The sequence below is a fragment of the Meles meles genome, chromosome 17 (genome assembly GCF_922984935.1).
Source record: "Meles meles chromosome 17, mMelMel3.1 paternal haplotype, whole genome shotgun sequence".
In the NCBI taxonomy this organism is placed as follows: domain Eukaryota; kingdom Metazoa; phylum Chordata; class Mammalia; order Carnivora; family Mustelidae; genus Meles; species Meles meles.
Window position 1 is genome coordinate 57971040 of NC_060082.1, and position 26277 is coordinate 57997316.

General features: G+C 40.6%; 1 protein-coding gene across 2 annotated transcripts; it reads left to right on the forward strand.

Moving 5' to 3' along the window:
- Positions 1-105: 105 nt before the first annotated feature.
- On the forward strand, positions 106-19828 carry TFB2M (transcription factor B2, mitochondrial). Of its 2 annotated transcripts, XM_045982190.1 has the most exons (8): positions 106-584; positions 1446-1534; positions 7605-7758; positions 8005-8153; positions 11646-11735; positions 13641-13703; positions 16789-16961; positions 19426-19828. In XM_045982190.1, exons 1-8 carry the CDS (start codon positions 272-274, stop codon positions 19598-19600), a joined length of 1206 nt encoding a protein of 401 aa, XP_045838146.1. In that variant the 5' UTR covers positions 106-271; the 3' UTR covers positions 19601-19828. The 2 variants fall into 2 exon arrangements, with proteins under 2 accessions (XP_045838146.1, XP_045838148.1); XM_045982192.1 differs by lacking the exons at positions 7605-7758; positions 8005-8153.
- The last annotated feature ends 6449 nt before the right edge of the window (positions 19829-26277 follow it).

Sequence of the window (26277 nt, forward strand, 5' to 3'; positions counted from 1 at the left end):
CAACCATAGAGTACCGGCCCAGACACAACCCGGATGGTCCGTCTCTCTCTTCGTCCGTCCACTCACAGTCCCCGGGAGACTCACCCGGACGGAAACGGAAGTGAGAGAAATGGCAAGAAGAAGGGACCGTTCGCATGCGCACTTTGTAGTGTCTTGCACCGCCCGGCCTAGTCTGGCTTTGGGGAGATGTTACACGTGGGGTGCTCTGTACGGAGCCGGCTGGCGGTGTGACGGTCTCCGGTGACGTTGGGACAGACCGTAGAGGCTGAAGATGTCGGTGCCGGTGGCAGGGCTCCCCCGGCGGCTGGCGCTGTCAGCCTTGGCCGGTGCTGGTCGCTTTTGCGTGTTGGGGTCTGGGGCGACGAGGTGGAGGGGCGTCTCCGGGGGGCACCGCCGGGGCTTGGCTGACCTCCAGCCGAAGCTGGTGCCCCCTCAGGGCCTCAAAGACTCAAACTCGTGGTTGCCCAAGTACCGCTCAGAGCGCAAGAGTTACATAACCAATCCGACACTCGCCGCGACCTTGGTGCGGATCCTGAAGGAAGAAGCGAAAAGCCCTGACCAGCTTTTCCTGGAGTGCAATCCAGGTGAGTCTGCCGCGGACTACCTTTCCGTGGAGCTCATCGCTCATGCCACCTTCCCTCGACCGCCCGTGGGGGCCCGTTTAAGACATGACCCCTTGAAGCAGCCTGGATGGTCGGTCCCGGTCATGACACCAGGAAATATTTCCGCAGCAGTTTGCACTTCACGCAGCGTTTGATAAAACGTGCTCTTAGATTTTACTGTCTTCTCAAAATACTCGCAAGTCCCTCCCCAAAGAACTTTTATCTTTCACATACTCCTCCTAGAGACCCTAGCAGGATGCCTAGAACATAAGACGTATAGACTTTCTGAAAGGTGCTTTTTTTTTTTTCTTTTGGTAAAGATTTTATTTTATTTCTTACGTAATCTTTATATCCAACGTGGGGCTCGAACTTACGACCAGGAGATCCCAGAGTCGCGTGCTCCACCCACTGAGCCAGCCCGACGCCCCTGCAAAAAGTACTTTTTTTTTTTTTTTTTTTTTTTTTTTTTTAAAAGGAGCACGACTTGACCTGAGTCAGTTCTGTTTAGGTTTGACAGTATCTTTTCCTGGTTAGAGTCCATGAATAAGTGGTATGCTAAAGGCAACTTTGTTCTTCCTGAGACAGTAAAACATTGTGATTAAGAGGCTTTGGCTTTGACAGAATAGATGCAAAGCCAAGCAGCCTCATTTATCAGTTGTGATGTTAGAGTCAAATGATTTTATGTAATCCCCAGGTTTCCTGTGTGTAAATGAGTGTAGTATCTTCTTTGGGAATGTTGTGAGGATCAGAATTAGGTAATACATGTGAAACATCTACTCTAGTCGATATTGAGAAAAGTTGTTTCTTTTGCAAATAAACTTTTCCTTCTGTTAATAACACTAGGTCCTGGAATCCTGACTCAGGCATTACTTGAAAGCAAGGCCAAGGTGATTGCCCTTGAAAGTAACAGAACTTTTCTTCCACATTTGGAGGTATACTTTTAGTTTCTAAACTAATTTATTGTTCAGCTGGCTATCTTTGAGTATTTAGGGAAAGGAAAATTAAGCACCCAATTTATTTTTATAGAATCACTTTGGGGGGCTTTGCTGTAAATATATTTTATCGCCCATGACTAGAACATAGCATAATTAGTATCATAGAGCTATCAGTACTTGTTGGATGACTGAAATACTGGAGTTCTGAGACTTGTTCTCTGATTCTGTCTCTGCTGCAGACTAGTTGGGGGACTTTGAACAGAGTGTAACTTGACATCTCTAGGCTTGTTTCCTTACCTCTGGTAGGGTATCCTGTGCCTCTGCTTTCTGTGAACTTAGAATCTAGGTTGACAGGACTATGTTAACTCTGGATTTAGGGTTTCAGAGGCAAGAAAGGTTTGGTATGGTCAAATGCAGTAGCGTGTGGTGACAGCATTATCCAAATGGGTTTTTCAGTGAATTCTCCTGCTTATATGGCAGACAGGTTCGCATTAACAGTGAAGCAGAAATACCTTGTCTCACTGCCAGCCTCTTCCCTTCTCTTTCCCCTCCGTCCTGAGTCTCTAGATTCAGTTTAGGAAACTTGTACTTCCCGGTGCCAAATTCCTGAAACCACATATAATGGTATTTAAAAGTGCAGGACAAGGGGCGCCTGGGTGGCTTAGCGAGTTAAGCATCTGCCTTTGGCTCGGGTCATGATCCCAGGGTCCTGGGATCGAACCCCACATTTAGCTCCCTGCTTGGAGGGGAGTCTGCTTCTCCCTTTCCCTCTGCCTGCCGCTCTCCTTGCTTGTGCTCTCTCAATCTCTGTCAAATAAATAAATCTTCTAAAAAAGGTGCAGGATGACAACCAAAAATTATGAAAATGTCCACCAAATCCAGTTGTTTATTTTTTAAATAAAACGATGCATATTAGATGGTTCTTATTCTACAACTGACAGATTTTAAAAGAACTAAGGATTTTTTTTTAAGATTTTATTTATTCATTTGAGAGAGAGAGAGAGAGCTCAAGCAGGGGGGGAGAGAGAAGGAAAGTCGAGCAGGGAGCCCAATGTGGGACTGGATCCCAGGACCCTGAGATCATGGCCTGAGCCTAAGGCAGGTGCTTAACCAAGTGAGCCAACCAGGTGCCCCAGAAATTCAGGGGTTTAGCCAGATTATTTAATTGATGCTGAATCTGCTGGAATCCCAAAAAAACATGAAGAGAAAAGAACACAAAATTGAAGAAAGATCATGAAGTGTGATTTAATCACCATGGCCATCTGTAATTTCAATTTCACCTTAGGAATTAGAAACAAAATAGCTTTTATTTTTATCTTTTTATTTATTTACCTATTTATTACGATTTTATTTATTTGACAGATCACAAGTAGGCAGGGGATGGGGAGCAGGCTCCCTGCCCTGCAGAGAGCCCAATGCAGGTACTTGATCCCAGGACCTTGGGATCATGACCTGAGCCGAAGGCAGAGGCTTTAACCCACTGAGCCACCCAGGTGCCCCTATTTTGATCTTTTTAAAAAAAGATGAGTTTTGGGGGCGCCTGGGTGGCTCAGTGGATTAAGCCGCTGCCTTTGGCTCAGGTCATGATCTCAGGGTCCTGGGATCGAGCCCCGCATCGGGCTCTCTGCTCCGCAGAGAGCCTGCTTCCTCCTCTCTCTCTGCCTGCCTCTCTGCCTACTTGTGATCTCTCTCTCTCTCTCTGTCAAATAAATAAAATAGAATCTTTAAAAAAAAAAAAAAAAGATTGGTTTTGTTTTTGAGGGGCGAGAGAGAGAGAGAGAATCTTTACCAGGTTCCATGCCCAGCTTGGAGCCTGAGCCAGGGCTTGATCTCAAGACTCTGAGATCATGACCTGAGCCGAAATCAAAGAGTTGGACAGTCAGCTGACTAAGCCATCCAAGTGCCCCAAGGCCTATGTTTGAAGGTTAATCTGCATGTTCACAAAACAATTAAAAAGCATTAAACTGTCTATTTACTGGCTCCTGGGTGGCTCAGTCCTTGAGCGGGTCTGCCTTCAGCTCAGGTTGTGATCCCAGAGTCCTGGGATCAAACCCCACATAGGTCCCCTGCTCAGCTGGAAGCTTGCTTCTTCCTCTTCCACTCCCCCTGCTTGTGTTCCTGCTCTCGCTGTCTTTCTCTATGTCAAATAAATAATAAAATCTTTTTAAAAAATGTCTATTTAGTTTCTTACCAGTAACACAGTAGTTGGCTTTCTTGGAAGATCAAGATCTGTGTTAATTAGAAATCCATAATTCCATGAAAAATGGAATCATGGGGGTTAGAAAGTTCATGACATGCAGAAGTTTCCTATAACAAATACAGGAGTATTCGTCATAAATGTTTCTGAAACTGCAGAGTAATCTCCAAATCAATCTTTTTTTTTTTTTTTAAAGATTTTATTTTACAGACAGAAATCACAAGTAGGCAGAAAGGCAGGCACAGAGAGAGGGAGAGGCAGGCTCCCTGCCGAGCAGAGAGCCCGATGCGGGGCTCGATCCCAGGACCCTGGGATCATGACCTGAGCCGAAGGCAGAGGCTTTAACCCACTGAGCCACCCAGGTGCCCCATCCAAATCAATCTCTGATTAAATCCAGTCTTTGGTTAGAACTAAGACTGTGTTCCAGTTCCAGCTTTTAGCTTCTTTCTAACTCTCCACCCCCTTCGCTCAGCACTAACTTAAGCTCAGCCCTCAGGAGGTATCCACCCTTATTAACCATCATTATGACAGAAGGAAAAGCCATTCAGATAAGGTTTCATGTGAATTCATCTATTTGCCAGAATAAAAGAGAAATAACCATTTAAGTAGAAGTTTTGTTGGGAGCCTGGGTGGCTCAGTCAGTTAAGTGTCCAACTCTTGGTTTTGACTTCAGTCGTGAACTCAGGATTGTAGGATCAAGCCCTGGGTAGGACTGCTCGCTCAGCGCGGAGTCAGCTTGAAGATTCTCTCTCCGTGTGCCCCTCCCCCTACTTGTATGCATGGTTGCATGTGATGTCTCTCTCTGAAATAAGTCTTTTAAAAAACGAAATAAATAGAAGTCTTGTGGCTGTAAATCACAGCTTTAAAGCTGTGCTCTCAGCCTACAGTGCTTCTAGCCACCCAGAATTTTGCTCCTAAAAACCGAAAAAATTTTCAAGGATGATGCTCAACTCAGAACTTTTGTTTAACATTAGAACCCCCACCCTCTCTAATAAAATTCGTGGGGCTCCACGTTAACAGTGTTTCAAGCAGGAGCAGTTTTCCTATCTGGATGTGCTAGAGATAAGTTTGCAAATTGTGTTCTGTAATAATAAATCATGATATATTCCTTTTTGAAAAAGAGAACTACTGTTGCAGAAAGAGCTGTGCATGTTCAGTAGACGAGCCCTCAGCTTTTGTGGCAAATGGTGTGGTATTTCAGCAGAGATGGAACACAGTCTTTTCAAGTCCGGCTGAATGTCAGCCCTGGCCATCACTGCTACCTTCAGGACCCTTGGGCAATTAAGTAATTTAATCTGTTTGACTTTGGTTTGTCTCATATATAAAATAGAGACATTAATGCCCACTGGTAAAGGATCTTGTTGCAGTTTGTTTTTATTTTAAACATTTTATTTATTTTAGAGAGAGCGGGGGGGGGGGGAGGGGCAGAGGAATAGGGGGAGAGAATCACAAGCAGACTCCTGGCTGTGCATGGAGCCCAATATGGGGCTTGATCTCATGACCCAGAGATCATTACCTGAGCCCTAATCAAGAGCATGCTTGACCAACTGTGCCACCCAGGTGCCCCTCTTGCTGCAATTTAAATAAGATGAACTGTGCCTCCTGGTTTGTTTGTTTGGTTTTTTGTTTTGTTTTGTTTTGATTTATTTATTTGACAGAGAGAGTGAGAGAGCACAAGCAGGGGAGCAGAGGGAGAGTGAGAAGCAGACACCCCTCTAAGCAGGGAGCCCAGTGTGGGACTTGATCCCAGCACCCTGAGATCATGACCTGAGCAAAGGCAGACCCCAGCCATCTGAGCCACCCGGGTGCCCTGTGCTTCTTGGGTTTGAATCCTAAATGCAGTTGAGTTTTTAAATGTGATTTCACTATTATTAAAGAACTAAATTATTCTGGAGTTCTGGCTGTTTATCATTTTTCCCATTACTGCATGGTATGTAACAGGTACAAAAACATACTTTCAGAATAGGAGTGGGACAAAGTCTGAATGTATACATTCCTTTTACATTTCTATCAAGCCAAAATTCATTAGCTTTTCTTAGTTACAAAGATTAAAATAGGACTCTTGAATAACTTCTGAGGTTGTTTTGTTGCTATCCAAACAGAACAATTTGTAAGAATTTCAAGATAATCTGTTTTAAGATAAGCATCAACTGAGTGTTCTTTTTCTCTAGCTGTCATAACACCACACTGGTTTTCTTCTATACGTTTTTGGCTTATTCCCAGCTTTTCTGGAGACTCTGGAGTTACTCCATCCTCAGGCCTCGTCTTCTGTACTTCTCTTTAGGGGGTCTCATCTGTACCCTGGCTTTAATAACCTCCAAGAAGCAAAATTTTTACCAATTTATAACTTTACCCTGGACCACTCCAGTAACCTTCCTATTCAGGTCTACAGCTTCCCACCTGGCATCTCCATTTCCTATTCTCTGGTTCATGTAAGAGGCATCTCAAACTTCACAGGACCAAAAGTACATGATTTCAACTCAAGTCTGTTCCTTCCCTCGTCTTTCTCAAGGCTCTCCATAAAAATGATTAGAATTTACTAGATTTAAAAATAAAATAAGATTTATAGGTTGAAATCAAACACTTAAGGAAAATTGGGTTTTTGGAGCACCTGGGTGGCTGTTGGTGAAGCCTCTGCCTGCTTTTCAGGTCATGATCCTGGGGGTCCCGGGATCGAGCCCAGCTTTGGGCTCCCTGCTCAGCAGGGAGTCTATTTCTCCCTCTCCCTCTGCCCCTACCCCCACCCCCACTCATGAGCATGCACTCTCTTTCAAATAAATACATAAAATCTTTTTAAAAAATAAATAAACATTAAAAAATAAAAATTAGGTTTTTTATTTCATAACTTCAAGTTGCAAATTCTTGAAACCTCGATATATAACAGCAGAATTTTCTGTGCATGAGAATCTCAGAATGCATTTTAAGTCCCACTGACCTCTTCTGTTTATTTGTTTATTTATTTTTTGGTGACTTCAAATTATGGTTAGGGAGTCTGTAGCTAACCCTTGCTCTCATTACGAAGATGTCCAGTGCTACAGCAGAATGAGCACGTCAGGGCCGTGAAAAGATGGAGGTGTATCGGACCTCTCTCATGGCAGACAAGGAGCGTGCTCCTGTAGTTGCTTCTGCCTTTAGAAAACATAAATGAAAAATAAAGGGGAAAAGGGAAAGTGACCTACACGATGAGTGTAGCCAGGTTCATTTGGTAAAGGACCGATTAAACTCCTCTAGTAAAAACAGGACTGTCTGTATTTCACTTTAATATTTTTAGCATTTTGGGGGCACCTGGGTGGCTCGGTGGGTTAAAACCTCTGCCTTCCGCTAAAGTCATGATACCAGGGTGCTGGGATCAAGCCCTGTATGGACTCTCTGCTCAGTGGGGAGCCTGCTTCCTCCTTTCTCTGCCTGCCTTTCTGCCTACTTGTGGTCTCTGTCTGTCAAATAAATAAATAAAATCTTTTAAAAAAAAAAGACAAAACATTTTTGTCATTTTTTTTCCTCTACTCTGGAGCATCTGGCCACAGCCAGCAGATGATTGCGGCTCTCTGCCTGGGCCCAGGTGTGGTCTCCCAGTCTCCGCTGTTACTCCAGGCGGCTGCCACTAAGCAATCAGATTAGTGCGAGGACGCTTTTTGAGTAGCTGAAGCCACTGAGAAAAAGTAGAGAAAGTGAAAGGATAAGTGAGAATTTGTTGAAGGTTTTTGGTTTGGGGGCTTTTTCTTAGTAATATTGTACTTTGCTTTTCAGGCATTAATTAATTTCTCTTAACTCTTAAGTTTTAGGGTAAATTTTTTGAAGTAGATCTTTGAGTGGGTACAAAGTCTCCCTAACACTGACAATTTTAAACATGTTATCTCTGTCTCTCTTCAGTCCCTGCGGGAAAAAATGAATGGAAAACTAGAAGTGGTCTACTGTGACTTCTTTAAAATGGATCCTAGAAATTTTGGAATAGTAAAACCTCCCATTATGATTTCAGAAACGCTTTTTCAGCGTTTGGGAATAGAAGCAGTTCCTTGGTCAAAAGGTAATGCGTCCTGCCTGGGTGGTAGAGTGTATGGACAGGTGCTCTCATGTGACTGTGGTTTTCTCCTCACATAGACTGAATCCGAGCAATTCCATGAATGGCCAAGCACCCTACCCAGGGAAGATGCCGAGGGGTCATTTTTGTTGACTTTATATAGCTTGTGAAGTTAGTCTGACTCAATAAAATACGATCTTAGGAAAACGTTTTAACAGTTTACTCAAATATTTTTGCTTGTATTCCTAACAGATACCCCATTAAGAGTAGTTGGAATCTTCCCATCAAAAAATGAGAAAAAGATACTTTGGAAACTTTTATATGACCTGTATTCTTCTACGTCTATATATAGTTATGGACGAGTAGAACTAAATATGTTTATTACTGAGAAAGAATATGAGGTACGTTATTACAAGTACTTGATGCAAGTTTTTGTTTTGAAAGAGTTTTGTGATCTGTCTCTGAGGGGTGTTAATCTGAATGACTTTAATTTGAGCTCATGACATTTGAGAGTATTAAGATGGATTTTAAATTTCATAGAGCATTCTTTAGATTCGAGGTTTTTTGGTGGTTAAATACACATGACATATTTACTGTTTTAACCATTTTTAACTGTACAGTTCCATGGCATTAAGTCCACATTGTCATACAAGTGTACCACTATCTATCTCTTCTCAGCACATTTTTACTATCCCATACTGAATTAAGCATTACTCCTCCCCCTGAGCCTCTGGTAAATGTTATCCTACTTTCTGTCTGAATGACTTTGACTATTCTAGGTACTTCAGCATAGGTGGAATCATAGAATACTGTACTTAGTGTCTGACTGACTTCGTTTAGCATAAAATCTTTATGGTCCATCCAGGTCAAAGCATGTGTCAGAATTTCATTTTCTTTTTAAGGCTGAAAAATACACCACTGCATACATGCATGTGTGTGTGTGTGTACATTATTTATTTTTTACACACAAACACATACACATAGATACATACACCCACCATCTTTTCTTTATCCATTCATCTGTCAGTGGACATTTGAGTTGCTTCTACTTTCTTGTTATTGTGAATGATGCTGCCATGAGCTTTGGTGTGCAAATACCTCTTCCAGTCCCGGCTTTCACTTTTGAGTGTATACCCAGAAGTGGAATTACCGGATCTTATGGCATTACTTTTTTTTTTTTTAAGATTTTGTTTATATGGGGGGGAGGCGGTGAGAAAGCATGCAGGCAGGGGGAAAGAGAGAATCTTTTTAAGGTTTTTTTTTTAGGTTTTTTGTTTTGGGTTTTTTTTTTTGTTTGTTTTTGGAGAGAGAGAGAGAACATAGAGTGTGAGAGAGAGAAGCAGACCCCCACTGAGCAAGGAGCCCAACTTAGGGCTTGATTCCAGGACCCCTAGATTATGACCTGAGCCAAAGGCAGATGTTTGTTTAGCCTACTAAGCCACCCAGGCACTCCAGTACTATTTTTAATTTTTTTTTAAATTTTGTAATTTTTTAAGGACCCACCCTGTTTTCCATATTGTCTGTACCATTTTATATTCCTACCAGGAACACACGAGAGTTTCGGTTTCTCCATGCTCTCCCCAACACTTGTTTCCTGTTTTGTTTTGGGTTTTGTTTTTTATTTTAGTACCTGTTGTAGTGCTTTGATTTGACTGGCGATGTTGAACATCTTTTCATGTGCTTATAGACTGTATATCATCTTTGGAGGAATGTCTGTGAAAGTCCTTTGCCCTTTTCTTTGGGTTGTTTGTTTGTTTGTTTTATTTCTGTTGAGTTTAAGGAGTTATTTCTATATTCTCAGTATTAACCCGTGCTCAGATATGTGATTTGCATATATTTTCTCCCCATCTATGAGTTGCTGTTTCACACTGTTGTGTCCTTTGAGTCCCAAAGTTTTTAATTTTGATGAAGTCCAGTTTGTCTATTTTTTCTTTTTGTTGCCTGTGCCTTTGGTGTTATAGCTAAGAAATCACTGTCAAATCCAATGTCATGAAGCCTTTTTTTCTTACGTTTCCTTCTAAGAGTTTTATAATTTTAGCTTACATTCTGGTCTTTGATCCATCTTGAATTACTTTTTTTTATATGGTGTTGGGTAAGGGTCCAACTTCATTCTTTTGCATATGGGTATCCAGTTTTCCCAGCATCTTTTGTTGAAAAGACTGTTCGGGGCGCCTGGGTGGCTCAGTGGGTTAAAGCCTCTGCCTTCGGCTCAGGTCATGATCCCAGAGTCCTGGGATCGAGCCCCACATCGGGCTCTCTGCTCTGCCGGGAGCCTGCTTCCTCCTCTCTCTCTTTCTGCCTGCTTCTCTGCCTAATTGTGATCTCTGTCTGTCAAATAAATAAAATCTTTAAAAAAAAAAAGAAAAGAAAAAGAAAAGACTGTTCTTTCCCCCATCAAATGGCCTTGGTACCCTTGTCAAAACATTATTTAGTCATACACATGAGGGTCTGTTTCTGGGCATTCTATTTTATTGCTATTCAGTGTCTCTTGAGATTCCATATGAATTTTAGGATGGATTTTTCTATTTCTGTGGAAAAAAACATTGTTGGGATTTTGATACGGATTGCATTGACTCTGTCGATCACTTTGGGTAGTACTGACACTTTAACATTGGTCAGTCTTCCAATCTGTGAACACAGGTTGTTTTTCCATTTGTGTTTAATATTTTTCTTTGGTGTTTTGTAGTTTTCAGTGTACAAGTCTTTCTCCTCCTTGTTTAAATTGGTTCCTAAGATTTTACTCTTTTGGATGTTGTTGTCAATGGAGTTATTTTCTCAATTTTACTTTTCAGATTATTCATTGTTAGTGTATAGAAATATGATTGACTTTTGTGTGATTTTTTATATCCTGCAACTTTACTGATTTCATGTATTCTAACAGGGATATTTAGAGTTTTTTAGACTCTACTCTCTGAAATTAAAGAGCCTTCTGAAGTTCTTTATAAAGTGTCTTGAGAGTAATGTTTCTTTTCTGCTCAGAATGCTTCACATTATCAATCTTCTAAACCATGGTAACATGAGATGCTTCTTTGTATGTAGGAGTTACGGGTTAGGGTAGTGGAACAAGAAATGAAAGGGTGATTTACTCACCAAGACACAGTAAAGAAATAGTGACTGTCCGTGGAAAGCATAGGGAACTCAGAACCTTGAGACTGTACATACGTTACATACATGAAGGATTGCGAGAAGAGGCGCCTGGGTGGCTCAGGCAGTTAAGTATCTGCCTTCAGCTCTGGGATCGAGCCCCACATAGGGCTCCCTGCTCGGTGGGGAGCCTGCTTCTCCCTCTCCCTCTGCCTGCCACTCCCATTGCTTGTGCGTGCTCTCTCTCTGCCAAATAAATAAAATATTAAAAAAAAAAAAAAAGATTGCGAGAAGAGAAATGGGTAACACTTCATCAGTGTTTATCTTGCTACTGGGGAAATGTTGTAGTGCTGCTTTTACCATGGACCTTTTCATGTGTCATTTTTGTTGTCCTGTCCTGTTCTCATTCACTGAGGAAACTGCTTGTCCTTCAAGTGTCAGCCTGAATAATTCTTGACTCAAAATCTACTAGCCCACTTGATACATACTTCTGACCTACACTTGTCCTTCTCCAGAGTAATTGTACGTTTTTGTTTCATTTTTTTCTTTAATAAGATTTTGCCCTGATGGGGGTTTGACTAAAGGAAATCGGTCTCACATACATTATATTTTAAGTGTACATGATGATATATTTCAGTATGGAAGTTTAAAAAGATTTTCTCTTCTTTGAAATGGTTACAGTTAAGATTTTGCAATTCTAATTTTCTTTAATTTCTAAATATTATTAAGATATGACTTTTAAGATTCAGAATTATATTTTGATTGCTTATGGTTATGTAAACATGTAACTTTTATTTTCCTTTTACTAGAAACTGGTGGCAGATCCCCGAAATCCACACTTGTATCAAGCATTAAGTGTGCTCTGGCAAGTAGCTTGTAAGATTAAACTTCTGCATGTGGTGAGTAAAATCCTTCTGAATTGCAAAAGAGAACTTGATTTTTATTTTTTTTATTATTTATTTTTTAAATTTTATTTTATTTAAATTCAGTTAATTAACTTAGAGTATATTATTAGTTTCAGAGGTAGAGTTCAGTGATTCTTCAGTTATATAAAACACCCAGTGCTCATTACATCACGTGTCTTCCTTAATGCCCATCACCCAGTTACCCAATCCCCCTAGCCCCTGAACTTAATTCTTTTTTAAAGATGCTGTGTTTTTGTGACCAGTAAATGGGGAAAAATGAAAAATTAATTTTATTATTTGTCCCAGCTGTTGAAGATAATAGAGCAAGGTAACTTGGTGCTTATGTTTTTGTCACAAATGTTTATATTTTTCTCTGATTATAAAATTAATATATGCTCATTATAAAAATTTGAGACAAGAAAGAAAGAGAGAGGGAAAGAAGAAAAGAATTTTAAAGACTCATCACTACAATTCCACCACCCAGAGGTCACTATTGACATTTGTGGCCTATTTTAGCCTTTTATTTTTCCTTTGTTTTGTTTTGGTTTTTTTCTTTAAATAGTAAAGATTATATTATTTTGTATCTTACTGTTTTTCACTTAATAGCTAATACAAGGGTTTTTTTTCTCTCATCACTAGACATTTTTCCTAAGTTTTCAGTGGCCAGTTAAAAACCTCACTATAGGGGCACCTGGGTAGCTCAGTCATTAAGCGTCTGCTTAATCCCAGAGTCCTGGGATTGAGCCCCACATCAGGCTCCCAACTCAGCAGAAAGTCTGCTTCTCCCTCTCCCACTCCCCCTGCTTGTGTTCCCTCTCTCGCTGTGTCGCTATCAAATAAATAAATAAAATATTTAAAAAATTAATTAATCAACTAATTAATTAATTCATCATGTGTATCTCCATGTAGTCCCTTCAGTGTTGTTGTCCAGGAACCGGTTAAGCCCCTCAGTGTGCATACTTTGTCATTAGAGGGTTACTTGTTTGATCTTAGCTTCTGTTCCAATTCTGTGTTTTTTCCTCCAATGCATGAGGTTCTTAGACTGGCTCTCTGTTCCTTGTCCTTAGTATCTGTTATGCCTCTACTGTTTTCCTGTATTCCCAGATCTTTTCACACTTGTGTTCACAACACTGACCCTGCATTTGTACGACGTAACGTTGGTACTGCCATTCTTGGTGTCCCTCATCCTTTATTACCTTATGGATCTCTAATTTGGCTTTTTATCTGGGCCTCCCTCCTCTCCTTATGTCTGTAGGCTAGTTTCTTCCTAAAGGACTCCTGAGGACTTTAGCTTTCTGGAGAGTCTTCTCTTTTTTTGTTCTGTAGTATTTATTTTCAAAGGCCCAGTGTTGACTTTTGCCATTCATTAATGTCAGTGTTGATCTGATGGCTCCTAAGCTGATTATGAAAATATGGAGATCTTAGCTGTTAAGCCAAGTTAAGGACCTATTTGTGTAATTATATTAAGGATAATACTCTATCTAAGTAAGTAAGAGATTAGCAATGTCAGGATAGCCCTTTGATTCTCCTCTATTTATCTTAAAAAAAAAAAAGAGGAAGGGACATCTGGGTGGCTAAGTGGGTTGAGCCTCTGCCATCGGCTTAGATCGTAATCTCAGGGTCCTGGGATTGAGCCCCACATTGGGATCTCTACTCCGCAGAGATCCTCCTTCCCCCACCCACTCTGCCTGCCTCTCTGCCTACTTGTGATCTCCCTCTCTGTCAAAGAAAGAGAGAAAGAGAGAAGAGAAAAGTTTATGATTTAACTATCCCATGTTGTTTTTCTTAAGTCTGGTTAGAATGGTGACTTGAATTCATTCTGTTGTTTAGAGGCAGTAATAATTCAGGGCACTTCGGAGAGAACTAAAATGTTTTTGGTTTTGTTTACCTTCCCTCAAGGAGCCTTGGTCCTCATTTGGTGTATACCGCCACAGTGGGGGACAGGAAAAGATGAAGAATAAGGTAAGAATGAATACCCTTTTCTTTTCCCTCTAAATGGAACATCCTGGTTATTTTTTTAAGATTATCTGGTATTCTGTATTTATTTAAATGTTTATTTTAACAATATTTGGAAATGTTCTTTCAAACATACCTTACTGCTTTTAATAAATTCAAATTATTTTGGAGGAGAGTTGTAATTTTCAGCTGATTATACAGCGGATACTAGAGTAATAGGCTTAAACAGAATTTGACTTCCATCTCTATCTCTTAAAATGAAGATACATCCCAATTTTGGAAAATACAGTCATCTAATACAATGTTCATCTAATTTGATAAACTAAAGATGTAATTTTAAAAGTCAGAGGTCTGTTGTATTACTGTTGATAATGATTGAGTTCATAAACCGGTATGTCTTATTTCTTACCCAGAGGTTGGGGCTTTTGTTTCTGTTTTCCCCTTTTTATAGAACCAAAGTGATGATATTATAAAGTGATCTCTGTTTACTTTATATCAGGTGGACTCGTAGCAAAATTGGAATGAAGTAGCTGAATTTTAAAAAACAATCCAGGAACGCCTGGGTGGCTCAGTGGGTTAAGCCTCTGCCTTCGGCTCAGGTCATGATCTCAGGGTCCTGGGATCGAGCCCTGCATCGGACTCTCTGTTCAGCAGGGAGCCTACTTCCTCCTCTCTCTCTCTCTCTCTCTCTGCCTGCCTCTCCACCTACTTGTGATCTCTCTCTCTCTGTCGAATAAATAAATAAATAAAAATCTAAAAAAAAAATTATAATAATAAAAAACAATCCAAAGTTTAACTTTGGTCTGAAAGGCCCCATTTGCCTACTTACTTCAGTTTTTGTTTGTTTGTTTGTTTGTTTTGGGTTTTTTTAAGCCCTTTTTTTTTTCCTAAAGATTTTATTTATTTATTTGACAGAGATCACAAGTAGGCAGAGAGGCAGGCAGAGAGAAAGGGGGAAGCAGGCTTCCTGCTGAGCAGAGAGCCCGATGTGGGTCTTGATCCCACGACCCTGGGATCATGACCTGAGCAGAAGGCAGAGGCTTTAACCCACTGAGCCACCCATGTGCCCCCTTACTTCAGTTTTTATTCTCATTCTTCCCACTAAAAGAAAAAAAAAACGATCGATTTAAAAATGATCTGACTTTTCAGTGGTCATTGTTGTGATCACTGAGGTTTTAGCTCTATTTCACTCTCCATAAGCATATTTTTGTAGCCTCACAAAATAGAACCAGAGTAATTTTTGACTTAAGACCATTAGGAACTTACCCAAATGTCCGCAAAGTAAAAATTCCTATATATAACACACTATCGTTTTTTTCACTGACAAGAGCAAAAGCTAAAAAAGGTTTTTTTGGCTAACTTAAAAATATAGACTTTAGGGATGAAAGGAAGATAACCAGATGCCATGTTTCCTGAGTGAATTGTACTCCGATGTTCCACCTGTGTCTCTGATATCAGCATGTTCGTAATTGCTACACTTGATTTTAGCCAAAAGGCTGAGAAGCGATTCATAATTGCTACAGACACTTTGAGACATTTAAGTTTTCAGAGCACATTATTCTTATTTCCATTCAAGTTGTTTCAGATTTTCCACTTTTTGGAAGCCATATTTTTATCACTGGAACTTTTTGCCTAAGCTACAAATAGCCATCCATTTAACACCAAGACAGTTTTTTCTTCCCTATTTATCAAGTCTATTATCTGTAACTACAAAGCTATCTACCAGTTTCCGTTTTTTTTTTTTTTTAATTAATTTATTTATTTTTAAATAACCAGGTTTGCCCAGCCTGGGGCTTGAACTCACAACCCCAAAGAATTGCATGCATTACCAACTGAGCCAGCCAGGTACCCCCTACCAGCTTGCTTTTTAAAGTCACCTTCAAAACTCTTATTAACGACAACATACAACTCTTTGTGGTATGAGGTTATCTCCCTCTCTTATTAATAATTACTAAATATTTTTTGAATTTCATTACCTTCCTTTTTTTTTTAAACCAATTCCTTCAACTGTAGGCATCCAAAACTAGAAATGAAAATTACTGAAAGTTTCCTTTTCCAGGCAGTAGGCCTTCCAAAGAGAGTATATATATTAAAAAAATGTGTATGTACATACATATGTGTGTGTATATGTAGTTAGAGAAGTAAATAAGGGATCACTACCTAATATATGAGATTTCCAAAGGACTTAACATAAGGCCTCTGTGCTTTCTGAGGGATAATTTCTGAGGGAAAAGACATCTTAACCTTACGTTAAGGCATGTGCTTTTAAAGAAATGCAAATATGGTATACTAGAGCAGGTGGCTGACTTTCTCAGTAAAAGGCCGAGCAGCAAATGTTTTATTCTTTGTAGCCCACATAATAGTCTCTGTCCTATTCTTTGTTTTTGCTTTTTGGTTTTTTTTTTTGTTTGTTTTTGTTTTTTTTAAACAATGATTTGCAAAAGTAAAAACCATTCTTAGATCCAGACTATACAAAAACAGGCAGGCCATGAACCATAGTTCGTAACCCCATAGTTTTTTAAATATCCGAGGGAAAATTATAAGTCAATAATGCCTTTTTATCCTTCGGATCTGGTGTTGTGTCTCAAATATAGAAGAAATTCAGTACGTGTTAGTGTACTGGTTGGGATTTGATTTTACCCTTCTTCAAAGTTAATAAGCTGTTGCTCTTCCATGGATACTGCCTGAAGGTGGACTCCTGGATCACACAAAGGACTTTACTGCCCCCACCTCCCATGGGGTAACGTGATGTTCCTCAGTTGATGGTGTACATGCTGGGGCTTGCATTGACGCTTTGAAACAGAGCTGGGGGGACCCACTTCTTTTATAGCAAACATGAAGCAAGCTTCTCTTTGTTCTGGATAGAGCCATTCTCTCACCCCTCATGGTGGCTTGCTGCAGACAACCCAGAGAAACTGCCCAGGTGAACAGTGCTTAGGGCCTTGCATTCTAGGCACACCCAGCAAGAGTGTACAGAAGCACTCAGAGTGTATGGTCATTGCCCCTTCCAACAACTAGCTTGAATGAGTAAGCGAACCCCCTCTTGCTCTGGTAGTATTTTATGACTAACACTATTTTTTTCTCTTTCCAGATTCCATTAGCACAAACACATAAACAAGTAGGAGAAAACATGTGTTTAATTCAACTGACTCCTCTTCAGAATTTATTTACAGAAAATTTAACATCTGTTAACTATGATATATTTTTTCACATGTTAAAGCAGTGTTTTATGAAGCGCAATTTCAGACTAATGGACCATTTACAGTAAGTAAGAAGAATAAAAGCAAGTATAAAAGCAATTTAAGAATCATACTTTCATGGGGCGCCTGGGTGGCTCAGTGGGTTAAGAATCATACTTTCATGGGGGCGCCTGGGTGGCTCAGTGGGTTGAGGCCTCTGCCTTCAGCTCAGGTCATGATCTCAGAGTCCTGGGATCGAGCCCCGCATCGGGCTCTCTGCTCAGCGGGGAGCCTGCTTCCCTTCCTCTCTCTCTGCCTGCCTCTTTGCCTACTTGTGATCTCTGTCAAATAAATAAAATCTTTAAAAAAAAAAAAAAAAGAATCATACTTTCGTGTTAGAGGTCTATCTTCTGGATCTTGTATATCTTGAGTAACAGAGTGAGGTACCATGTTTTCACTCATCTGTTTCTTCACAACACTTCCTTCCCTGGTGCACATTTTAGGAAAAATAAAATTGAGTTTTCCATATAGTCTCCTTAGCTTAATTATTTTTTCCTTTGAAAAAACAACTAGGGATGTCTACCAGTACTTTTCTCTTTGTTAGTGTATGTCCAGGACTGACTGACATGGAGAACTGGCTGCTTGCCGGTGACCGGGGGTGGGGGGCCGCAGCAGTGCTGGCAAACCCACCATCTACCTTTCCTCGCTGTCTGTCCCTCGTGGTTTTATTTCCTAACCAAAGCAGGCACAGATTATTCTACCTCCCTAATCCTCCTGTCCTGGACCAGATTTTACGTTTCTGCCTAAAGCTTCGTAGAATTATAGCTGTTACTGCCTCCTTAATATCTACATAACTTTTCCATGAGGCTGATGGGTACAGTTCTGTAGGTTATGCATGATGCCTTGGAATCAGCATTCCATGGTCATTCGAAGAACTGTCAGAGGACGGGTGAGACTCTGAATGAGCTGTTGATTGAAAAATATTTGTGGAAAAATAAATGTTAAACATGGCAGTAGACCAGTAAAAGTAAACTACTTTTTATCTTGTTACCTTGTGGTAGTGACTGTTTTGCTTTTGTGTTTTTTTTTTTGGTGTTTTTTTTTTTTTAAAGATTTTATTTATTTATTTGACAGAGATCACAAGCAGGCAGGGAGGCAGGTAGAGAGAGAGTGGGGGAAGCAGGCTCCCTGCTGAGCAGAGAGCCCGATATGGGGCTTGATCCCAGGACCCTGGGATCATGACCTGGGCTGAAGGCAGAGGCTTTAACCCACTGAGCCACCCAGGTGCCCCTGTTTTTTAAGGATTTTATTTATTTGGCAGAAAGAGATACAGTGAGAGAGGGAACGTAATCAGGGGCAGTAGGAGAGAGAGAAGCAAGCTTCCTGCTGAGGAGGGAGCACGGAGTGGGGCTCAATCCCAGGACCCTGGGATCATGACCTAAGCCGAAGGCAGACACGTAACGACTGAGCCATCCATCAAGAGTCAGATGCTCAACTGACTGAGCCACCCAAGTGCCCCTAATTTCCTATATTCTTGATATTTTCATGAAAATATCAAGAATATAGGAAATTAGGGGCACTTGGGTGGCTCAGTCAGTTGAGCATCTGACTCGACTTCAGCTCATGTCTTGATCTCGGGGCTGTGAGTTCAAGCTCTGCGGGGAGCCTACCTTAAAAATAAAAGACTATAGGAAATTAAGCAGTAAATATGGTAAACTGGTGAAAATTTGTTAAAAATTCCCTTGGTGATCTCTGAATTGAAAGCATGTTTACACCCGTGACCAGGATTCCATTCAAAATCACAAAGTATTGGAAATAGTTTCCACCAACATATGAAACTTGTTCATTTGTTATTGTCAGAGGCTCACCGATGGTTTCTTGCCAGGCTAATAAGTAAGGTAGTTTTCTGCTTTATAATTTATTCACCAGTAATTATTACATAAAGAGGTAAAAACTGTTCCCTCTTTGAAATCTGCTGGATTCCAGTTTCTGCTGTTTGTACTGACTGAACTATTCCATGGACCTAAATGGAGTTAAGATTGTTTTTGCAAAGAGAGTTAACAGATGAAAGAGGTAGGCAGAATACTTTTGAAGGGCAATATTAACTAGAATGTTGTTTTAGAATTGAGAATGTTTTAAAGCCCAATTTGCTTTTCTCATGACAGGTAAGCCGTGAAACTTTAGAAATGATAATAAAAGCTATACGTTATATGCAAGCTCTTAAAACAAGATCCATAAGTTAAGCATTTTATTTTATTTTTTTTAAAGATCTAGTTTATTTATTTGACAGACAGAGATCACAAGTAGGCAGAGAGGCAGGCAGAGAGAGAGGAAGAAGCAGGTTCCCTGCTGAGCAGAGAGCCGATACAAGGCTTGATCCCAGGACTCTGGGATCATGACCTGAGCCGAAGGCAGAGGCTTTAACCCACTGAGCCACCCAGGCGCCCCTAAGTTAAGCATTTTAAATTGGGCATAGAAACCATCTCTACAAATATTTACTGCGATTATAAAAAGGAATTAAGCAGATTGACTTTGTGTTTCGTTTGCAGGTTATTGAGTCCAGTTAATGCAACAGCTGTATTGAAGGAAATGGGGAAACATGGAGACATGAAGATAACAGATCTGTACCCTCAAGACTTTAAACAGCTTTTTGAAACTATAGAGGGTTTCAAAGAATCTTGTAGGTGGCTATTCGATGATTGCATGGAAGAAATGATCATGTAGGGTACTTGACTGCCCACACATTAGCTGGAGCCATTGATTTATTTGGAAGTTACAGCACAGATGGAAGAGAACTAAGTTTGAAAAGCTTCCAGTCTTTCAGCAGAAGATAACTGTTCTTGTTTTGCAAATTGGGCAGATAATTTCTTTTGAAGGTGATACCTTTTGCAAATTAGATAAAACCATGGCTGCTATTTCATTCACAAAAAATAAAATGAAAACTTCTTTTAATTGTGGATTTGATTAGATTGCATTGGTTTGGTTTAAATTCCTATCTACTGTGGACATACTGGTAGTTGTAGGGTATTGCCAGATGAAACTTAGTTTTAAAAAATCCCTTTGGCCAAGGGTGTTTGGCTGGTTCAGTCAGTAATGTGACTTGATCTCAGGGTTGTGAGTTTAAGCCCCACGTTGGGTGTAGAGCTTACTTTAAAAAATAAAATCCCGGGGCGCCTGGGTGGCTCAGTGGATTAAGCCGCTGCCTTTGGCTCAGGTCATGATCTCAGAGTCCTGGGATCGAGCCCCGCATCGGGCTCTCTGCTCCGCAGGGAGCCTGCTTCCTCCTCTCTCTCTGCCTGCCTCTCTGCCTACTTGTGATCTCTCTCTCTGTCAAATAAATAAAATCTTAAAAAATAAATAAATAAATAAAATCCCTTTGTCCAAATACCTTACATTGAATTAACTTATATATTCCACTTTCACTGTTGATTTTTGCTTCCTCCTGGAGGGCAAAAGAATTTGTACATTGTTAAGCTTGGAAAGTAAAATGATTTAAGTGGTTTGTTTACTTTTCAGACTGTTGAATTATATTGTCAAGTACTGTACAATAGAATTATTTCAATTTTAATATGGCTTACACTTTCTAGAAATTAAAATTTTTAAGTAATAAGATTTTGTGATTTGTTGGTCTCTAATGAAATATTAAATTGAACCTGTTATTCACTTTAAATTCTGTTATGTACAGTCAATGTTCTTTTAGTGAGTAATTCCATCTGTTTTATTCAAAAGTTGCTTGAGTTTTTGTTCTCAGGAAAGTTCATCTGCATTAGACCTTTATATGAACCTAAATGGAATTAAGAATGTTTTCTTAGATCATTGAAGAAGCTATTGGATTTTAACTGAGACATATCAAATCTCAGATTTGTTTGCTATTATAATACTTTGTAATACCTAAGGCATATTATTAGTAAGTTTTTGCAAGGCAGATTGTCAGCGTTTAGCCAAACCAGTTCTTCTTGATTTCCCTACTATAGTCATTGGTCTGCAATTCAACCTGGCTGGAAACGGAAACTTCTTTCTCCTATAATTCCTATGCTGCCATTATATAATCTGCCATATCTTTCTTCTCACTGTTCCTTCCACTCCTTTGCCTCCAGCCTAAATTTATCCTGACGCTTCTTAACTAAACGAATATTAAGGTACCTGAGGTGGAGTGATTCCCATGGCAAGGCCTGGTACCAGATAATTGGGGCTTAACACTCCCAGAGATATTTTGCCAAAGGGCCTCATGGCTGACTAAGGATAATGAATGGTCATCTGGTTTGTTTGAATTCCCCTAAATCTGATGGGTTTAGCAGAATGTTCACAGGATGGGGCGCCTGGGTGGCTCAGTCATTAAGCATCTGTCTTCGGCTCAGGTCATGATCCCAGGATCGAGCCCCGCATCGGGGTCCCTGCTCCGCGGGAAGCCTGCTTCTCCCTCTTCCACTCCCCCTGCTTGTGTTCCTGCTCTTGTCAAATAAATAAAATCTTTAAAGAAGAAAATAATGTTCACAGGAATCATGGGAGCATGGCCTGTATCTCCAAAGAAAAGTTTTGTTCGTTGTTGTTGTTGTTTTGTTTTGTTTTTAAGATTTTATTTATTTATTTGACAGAGATCACAAGTAGGCATAGAGGCAGGCAGAGAGAAGAGGAAGCAGGTTTCTTGCCGAGCAGAGACCCCGATGCGGGGCTTGTTCCCAGGACCCTGAGATCATGACCCGAGCCAAAGGCAGAGGCTTTAACCCACTGAGCCACCCAGGTGCCCCCGAAGAAATGTTTTTACTGTAAGAACTAGGTATCCATACAGTTAATTCTAGGTAAGATCACGGTGGCTCAAGACAGCAGAGCTGAGAGCTTGAGTCATTATGACAGGAGACGCTCAGTGGTTTTTAAGGTTCTTTTTGTGTACTTGTTTCTGGAATATTGATAACTTTCCAATAAGAAAATAGAAGTGTTTCTTTAGAATATGTAAGAATACAGTCAGTGTAAATTCAGAAAGTGATTGGGACCAAAATAGTCATGTTTTATATTGTAGGACTAAAAAAAAATGTTTTCTGTTATTGTGGGATATTACCACTTATTTCTCATCACGAAATCATAAAATGGCATTTAACAGGTTAATTATCTGAACCTTGGTTTTGCATGTGCAAGATGAAAGAAAAGGATTTAACTTTGTGGCCTTCTATAATTATCTGATAATGTATTACCAAAAGCATATCTCCTGTCAGGAGGAAAATTCCCCTTCATCCAAGGAAAATCTGGAGAATGAAGTAAACATAGAGCTTCTACTGCCTCTCAAGTAAATAAAATCTTAAAGAAAAAGAAAAAAAAAGGATTTTATTTATTAGAGCTCAAGTGGAGTGGTGGGAGGCAGCAGAGGGAGAGGGAAAAGCAAGAGCAGGGAGTCCCACATGGGACTCAGTCCCACCACCCTGGGATCATGACCCGAGCGGAAGACACATGCTTAACCGACTGAGCCACCCAGGTGCCCTGAAGGAAGAGGTTTTTTTAAGTTCCATGCCCTATTACTTTATTATTTGCATTAATTTAAGGCTTCAAAGAGGAATCCTAGTTACCTCATGAGACACATAATACACTTCAAAAAGTAATCCAGTAAGTCTTGGTTAAATGTTCATTTGGTTTATTACTAAAACTGCTGGGTAGTTCTGTCTTAAACATTTATAGGTGCTATTTAACTTCCCTCTTGCTAATAAAACAGTGAAATTTTCAGTTACGGTTTATGGCAAATTGAGGCACAACTTTCTATGCTCTTTTGGTTTTTATCTGCTCATTAGAGGCGAGGATATGAAAGTAATGGAACCGGTAGGGCGAGAAAGCATTGCTTTTCAAAAGTCCAATTTAGATTCCTGGTAAAAGCTGACTGTAAATTTAGTAAGAATTTTCATTAGAAACATCAAATCTCGGGGCACCTGGGTGGCTCGGTGGGTTAAAGCCTCTGCCTTTGGCGCCCGTCATAATCTCAGGGTCCTGGGATCCAGCCCCAAATCAGGCTCTCTGCTCAGCTGGGAGTCTGCTTCCTTCTCTCTAACTGCCTCTCTGCCTACTTGTGATGTCTGTCTGTCAAATAAATAAATAAATCTTTAAAGAAAAAAAAGCTGATAAATACCACAAACATCACAAAATCCAGAAAAAAAATTAAGTGTGATAGACCCTGGATACTTTTTTCCCTGCATTTTTGGCTGCATACTCTTTGATCTTATGAAGAGTATAGAAAGATCTTCATTTATAAAAATGATAGGGGCGCCTGCGTGGCTCAGTGGATTAAAGCCTCTGCCTTCGGCATCAGACTCTGCGTAGCAGGGAGCCTGCTTCCCTTCCTCTCTCTCTGCCTACTTGTGATCTCTGTCAAATGAATAAAATATTTTTTAAATAAGAATTTTATATTACAAACCAGCTTCTATAGAGAGAATGAAAAGACAATTCAATCTTTTCCTCCAACATAACTGACTGAAATTTTTTATTATTATAAATGAAGTTTTTTTCTTTCAGCTTCTCAACTACATTGGTGATTCCAAGTCTCTGACTTCCTCTATGGTGTCTTGCCCTGGTGGCTTCTCACATAAGGGCAAGCCTTGGGGTACCAATGCTTTGATCTCCCTCCCACTGTCCCAAGTCCAGTTCAGCAGAGTCCTTGAAATACCTGCTCCTTCCCCACTCCCCAAACCCTGCTTCTACCATGTTGGTCCTAGGTCCTATGTTGGTGAGCAAAGTCCCTGCATCGGGCTCCCTGCTCAGCAGGAAGCCTGCTTCTCCCTCTCCCACTCTCCCTTCTTGTGTTCCCTCTCTTGCTGTGTCTCTTTGTCAAATAATATATATATTTTTTTAATTAAAATAAATCTGGATCGTCACTGAGGACTAGTGGATGTGGGGATGGTGCTGGCCTTCACTCAAGATGGCTTCCGAGGATAAGACCATGGCTGCAGGTTAGGGCAGTATACCCTGGCTTCCCTGTACCTGAGCTTACTGCTTCCTTCTTTTGTCCATTGAGGGAAACAGGGAGGGCCGTCAAGTGGGGCTATTCAAGTGAGGGACCCTCATCCCGAAGTTTCCTTAGCCTCAGTTCACTGGGTCAAACAAGGGCCAGTAAGTGCCCTACTTCATAAGAAAAATGCTATGCATGGAATGGGCTGCTTCCTAATTGTTGGCACCCTCTTCAGATTTGGGGTCTAAGGGCCCTCAATTCCAGGCTCAGGACTCAAAACCCAAATCCGGAAATAATCTGTTGTTCTAATTTTACATTCTGTGGCTCAATATTAAGTTATCCTGGCTTTACATAGTATCTCAGGAACTGAAATCCTACATTCCTTCTATGCCTTGAACCTTTCATTGAGGAGCTCATGCCTTATCTTGCTGGTGCACTGCTCACAGGCACACAGCACCACACTCACAAGATTCTGGAGAGAGCATCCATCCATCTCTTGATTTCAGCTCAGGTCATGATCTCAGGGTCCTGAGTTGGAGCCACGTGGGCTCCCCACTGGGTGTAGAACCTGCTTAAGATTCTCCCCCTCTTCCGGGCACCTGGGTGGCTCAGTTGGTTAAGTGTCTACCTTCAGCTCAGGTCATGATCTCAGGATTCTGGGATGGAGCCTCACATTGGGCTCCTTGCTCAGCAGGGAGCCTGCTTTACCCTGCCTGCCATTCCCTCTGCTTGTACATGCTCTCTGTCTCTCTCTCACTCTCTCTGATAAATAAAATCTCAAAAGAAAAAAAAAAATTCTCCCCTTCCTCCTCTGGCCATTCTCCCCTGCCCCTTCATGTAAGATTGCTCTCTCTCTCTTAAAAAAGATCCCTGAGAGAACCATCCTAGGAGGATAAGCATTGAGACCCGACCATTCATCTGTCAAGTCTTTGCATGCTAATTATGAGCAAAGCAGCATTTAAGAGTGCAGGAAGATGGCAGTTGGCATACCCCATGTCGGAGACCTGCTGATGGAAATTCCTGCTGCCCAATATCTGCTTCTGAGATCAAAAGTCTTGTATCTCTTTTGCCCAGTATGGATCCAAATAGATACCTCTTGCCACAGCCTTTGGATGTTGAGCTTTTTTGGCAGTGTAGATCATCTCCTCTAGCATAAACAGCTGATCAGAGCCCTCAAATTCTCTTGGCTCCAGTGAAAGACTGATCCTTGATCCAAGCACCTCTTGCCTGTCCTGGGTCCTGTTGTATAACCAAAAATGACAATGAGCAGTGAATGAAGAAAAGAGATCTATATTAATCAAATGCCATCTGTAAACTTCACTGGGAATCTGAATTAAATACATAAAACAACATTTATGAGACTAGTAGAAGAACTTTTTTGGTGAGATGATGGTATTTTCCCATCAGTATTTTATTATGGCAAACATATAGTAAAATCCAAAGAATTGAGAGTGAGCACTGTTTATCACTACCTAGATTCAGTCTTCAACATTTTACTATACTAGCTTTATTACATACCTGTTTATCCAACCCCTTATTCAACCATTAATCCATCTTATCTTGGGGGGCATTTCAAAGTAGCTCCCAGCAACCAGGATTGCCAGAGCTCCTCAAGGTCTCCAGGATGATGGGTAGGATGGGTGAATCTGATGGGCAGAGCCTGGGGCTTGTACTTGGACCCCAGCTGCATAAGAAGCTGCAAACTGACAGTATTGGTTCTGTTTCTTCAACACAGACAAAATAATGGTGGTTTAAACGATTTCCATGTCTCTCTCATGGAAATGTCTAACCAGGCAAACCATTAGGGCCATAGAGGTCTTCCTTTCACATTCCCACATTTTCTGAGATACCATTTTTTTCTTCATGGTGGGAGGTGGCTCATGGGATATTCCTCTAAGATTTAGGATAGTTGGCTTTCTGAATCAGGGGGAATGGGTCATATCTGGGTAGCTGAAACCACATCCTGGAACAGGAAAGACTCTCTAAGTAGAGAATCCAGCATGTTTTCCCTGAGAACTATTCTTACTCTTCAGTAATTGAGACTGTCTTATGGTAGAATTATCTCCTGGTTTTCTGGAACTCCTTATGACATGTTATTTAATTAAGTAAACACTTTGAGTTCCTTCTATGTATCGAACTTAATGCCAATGTACGATGTGATTATCTTAGCAGTGCTGGTAGGACGCTGTATGCAGGCATTATCCTGTAGTCACAGACTGAAGAGTTTTAACTCAGAAAATTTGTTCCTTTCATATTTCTATGGTGTTCTGAAGATTTTTCAAAATGCTTTCTCAGGATTTATTCTCACCACTCTGAAATATAGTATCATCTTCACTATAAAGTTAATAAAGGGCTTGGAAAAATTACCTAACGTCACATGGAAGAACTGGGATTCAAACCTAGGTCTTTGAGATCCTCACCCACCACTCTTCCCCCTACACCACAGCCATTTCTAGACTACCTCAGGAAGTGTCAA

Excerpts from the sequence above, each read along its gene's own strand:
- TFB2M (XM_045982190.1), top strand. The coding sequence starts at position 272 with ATGTCGGTGCCGGTGGCAGGGCTCCCCCGGCGGCTGGCGCTGTCAGCC. Across the intron at positions 13,704-16,788 it reads AGGAAAAGATGAAGAATAAG|ATTCCATTAGCACAAACACA; the intron begins GTAAGAATGAAT and ends TTCTCTTTCCAG. Across the intron at positions 16,962-19,425 it reads AGACTAATGGACCATTTACA|GTTATTGAGTCCAGTTAATG; the intron begins GTAAGTAAGAAG and ends TTTCGTTTGCAG.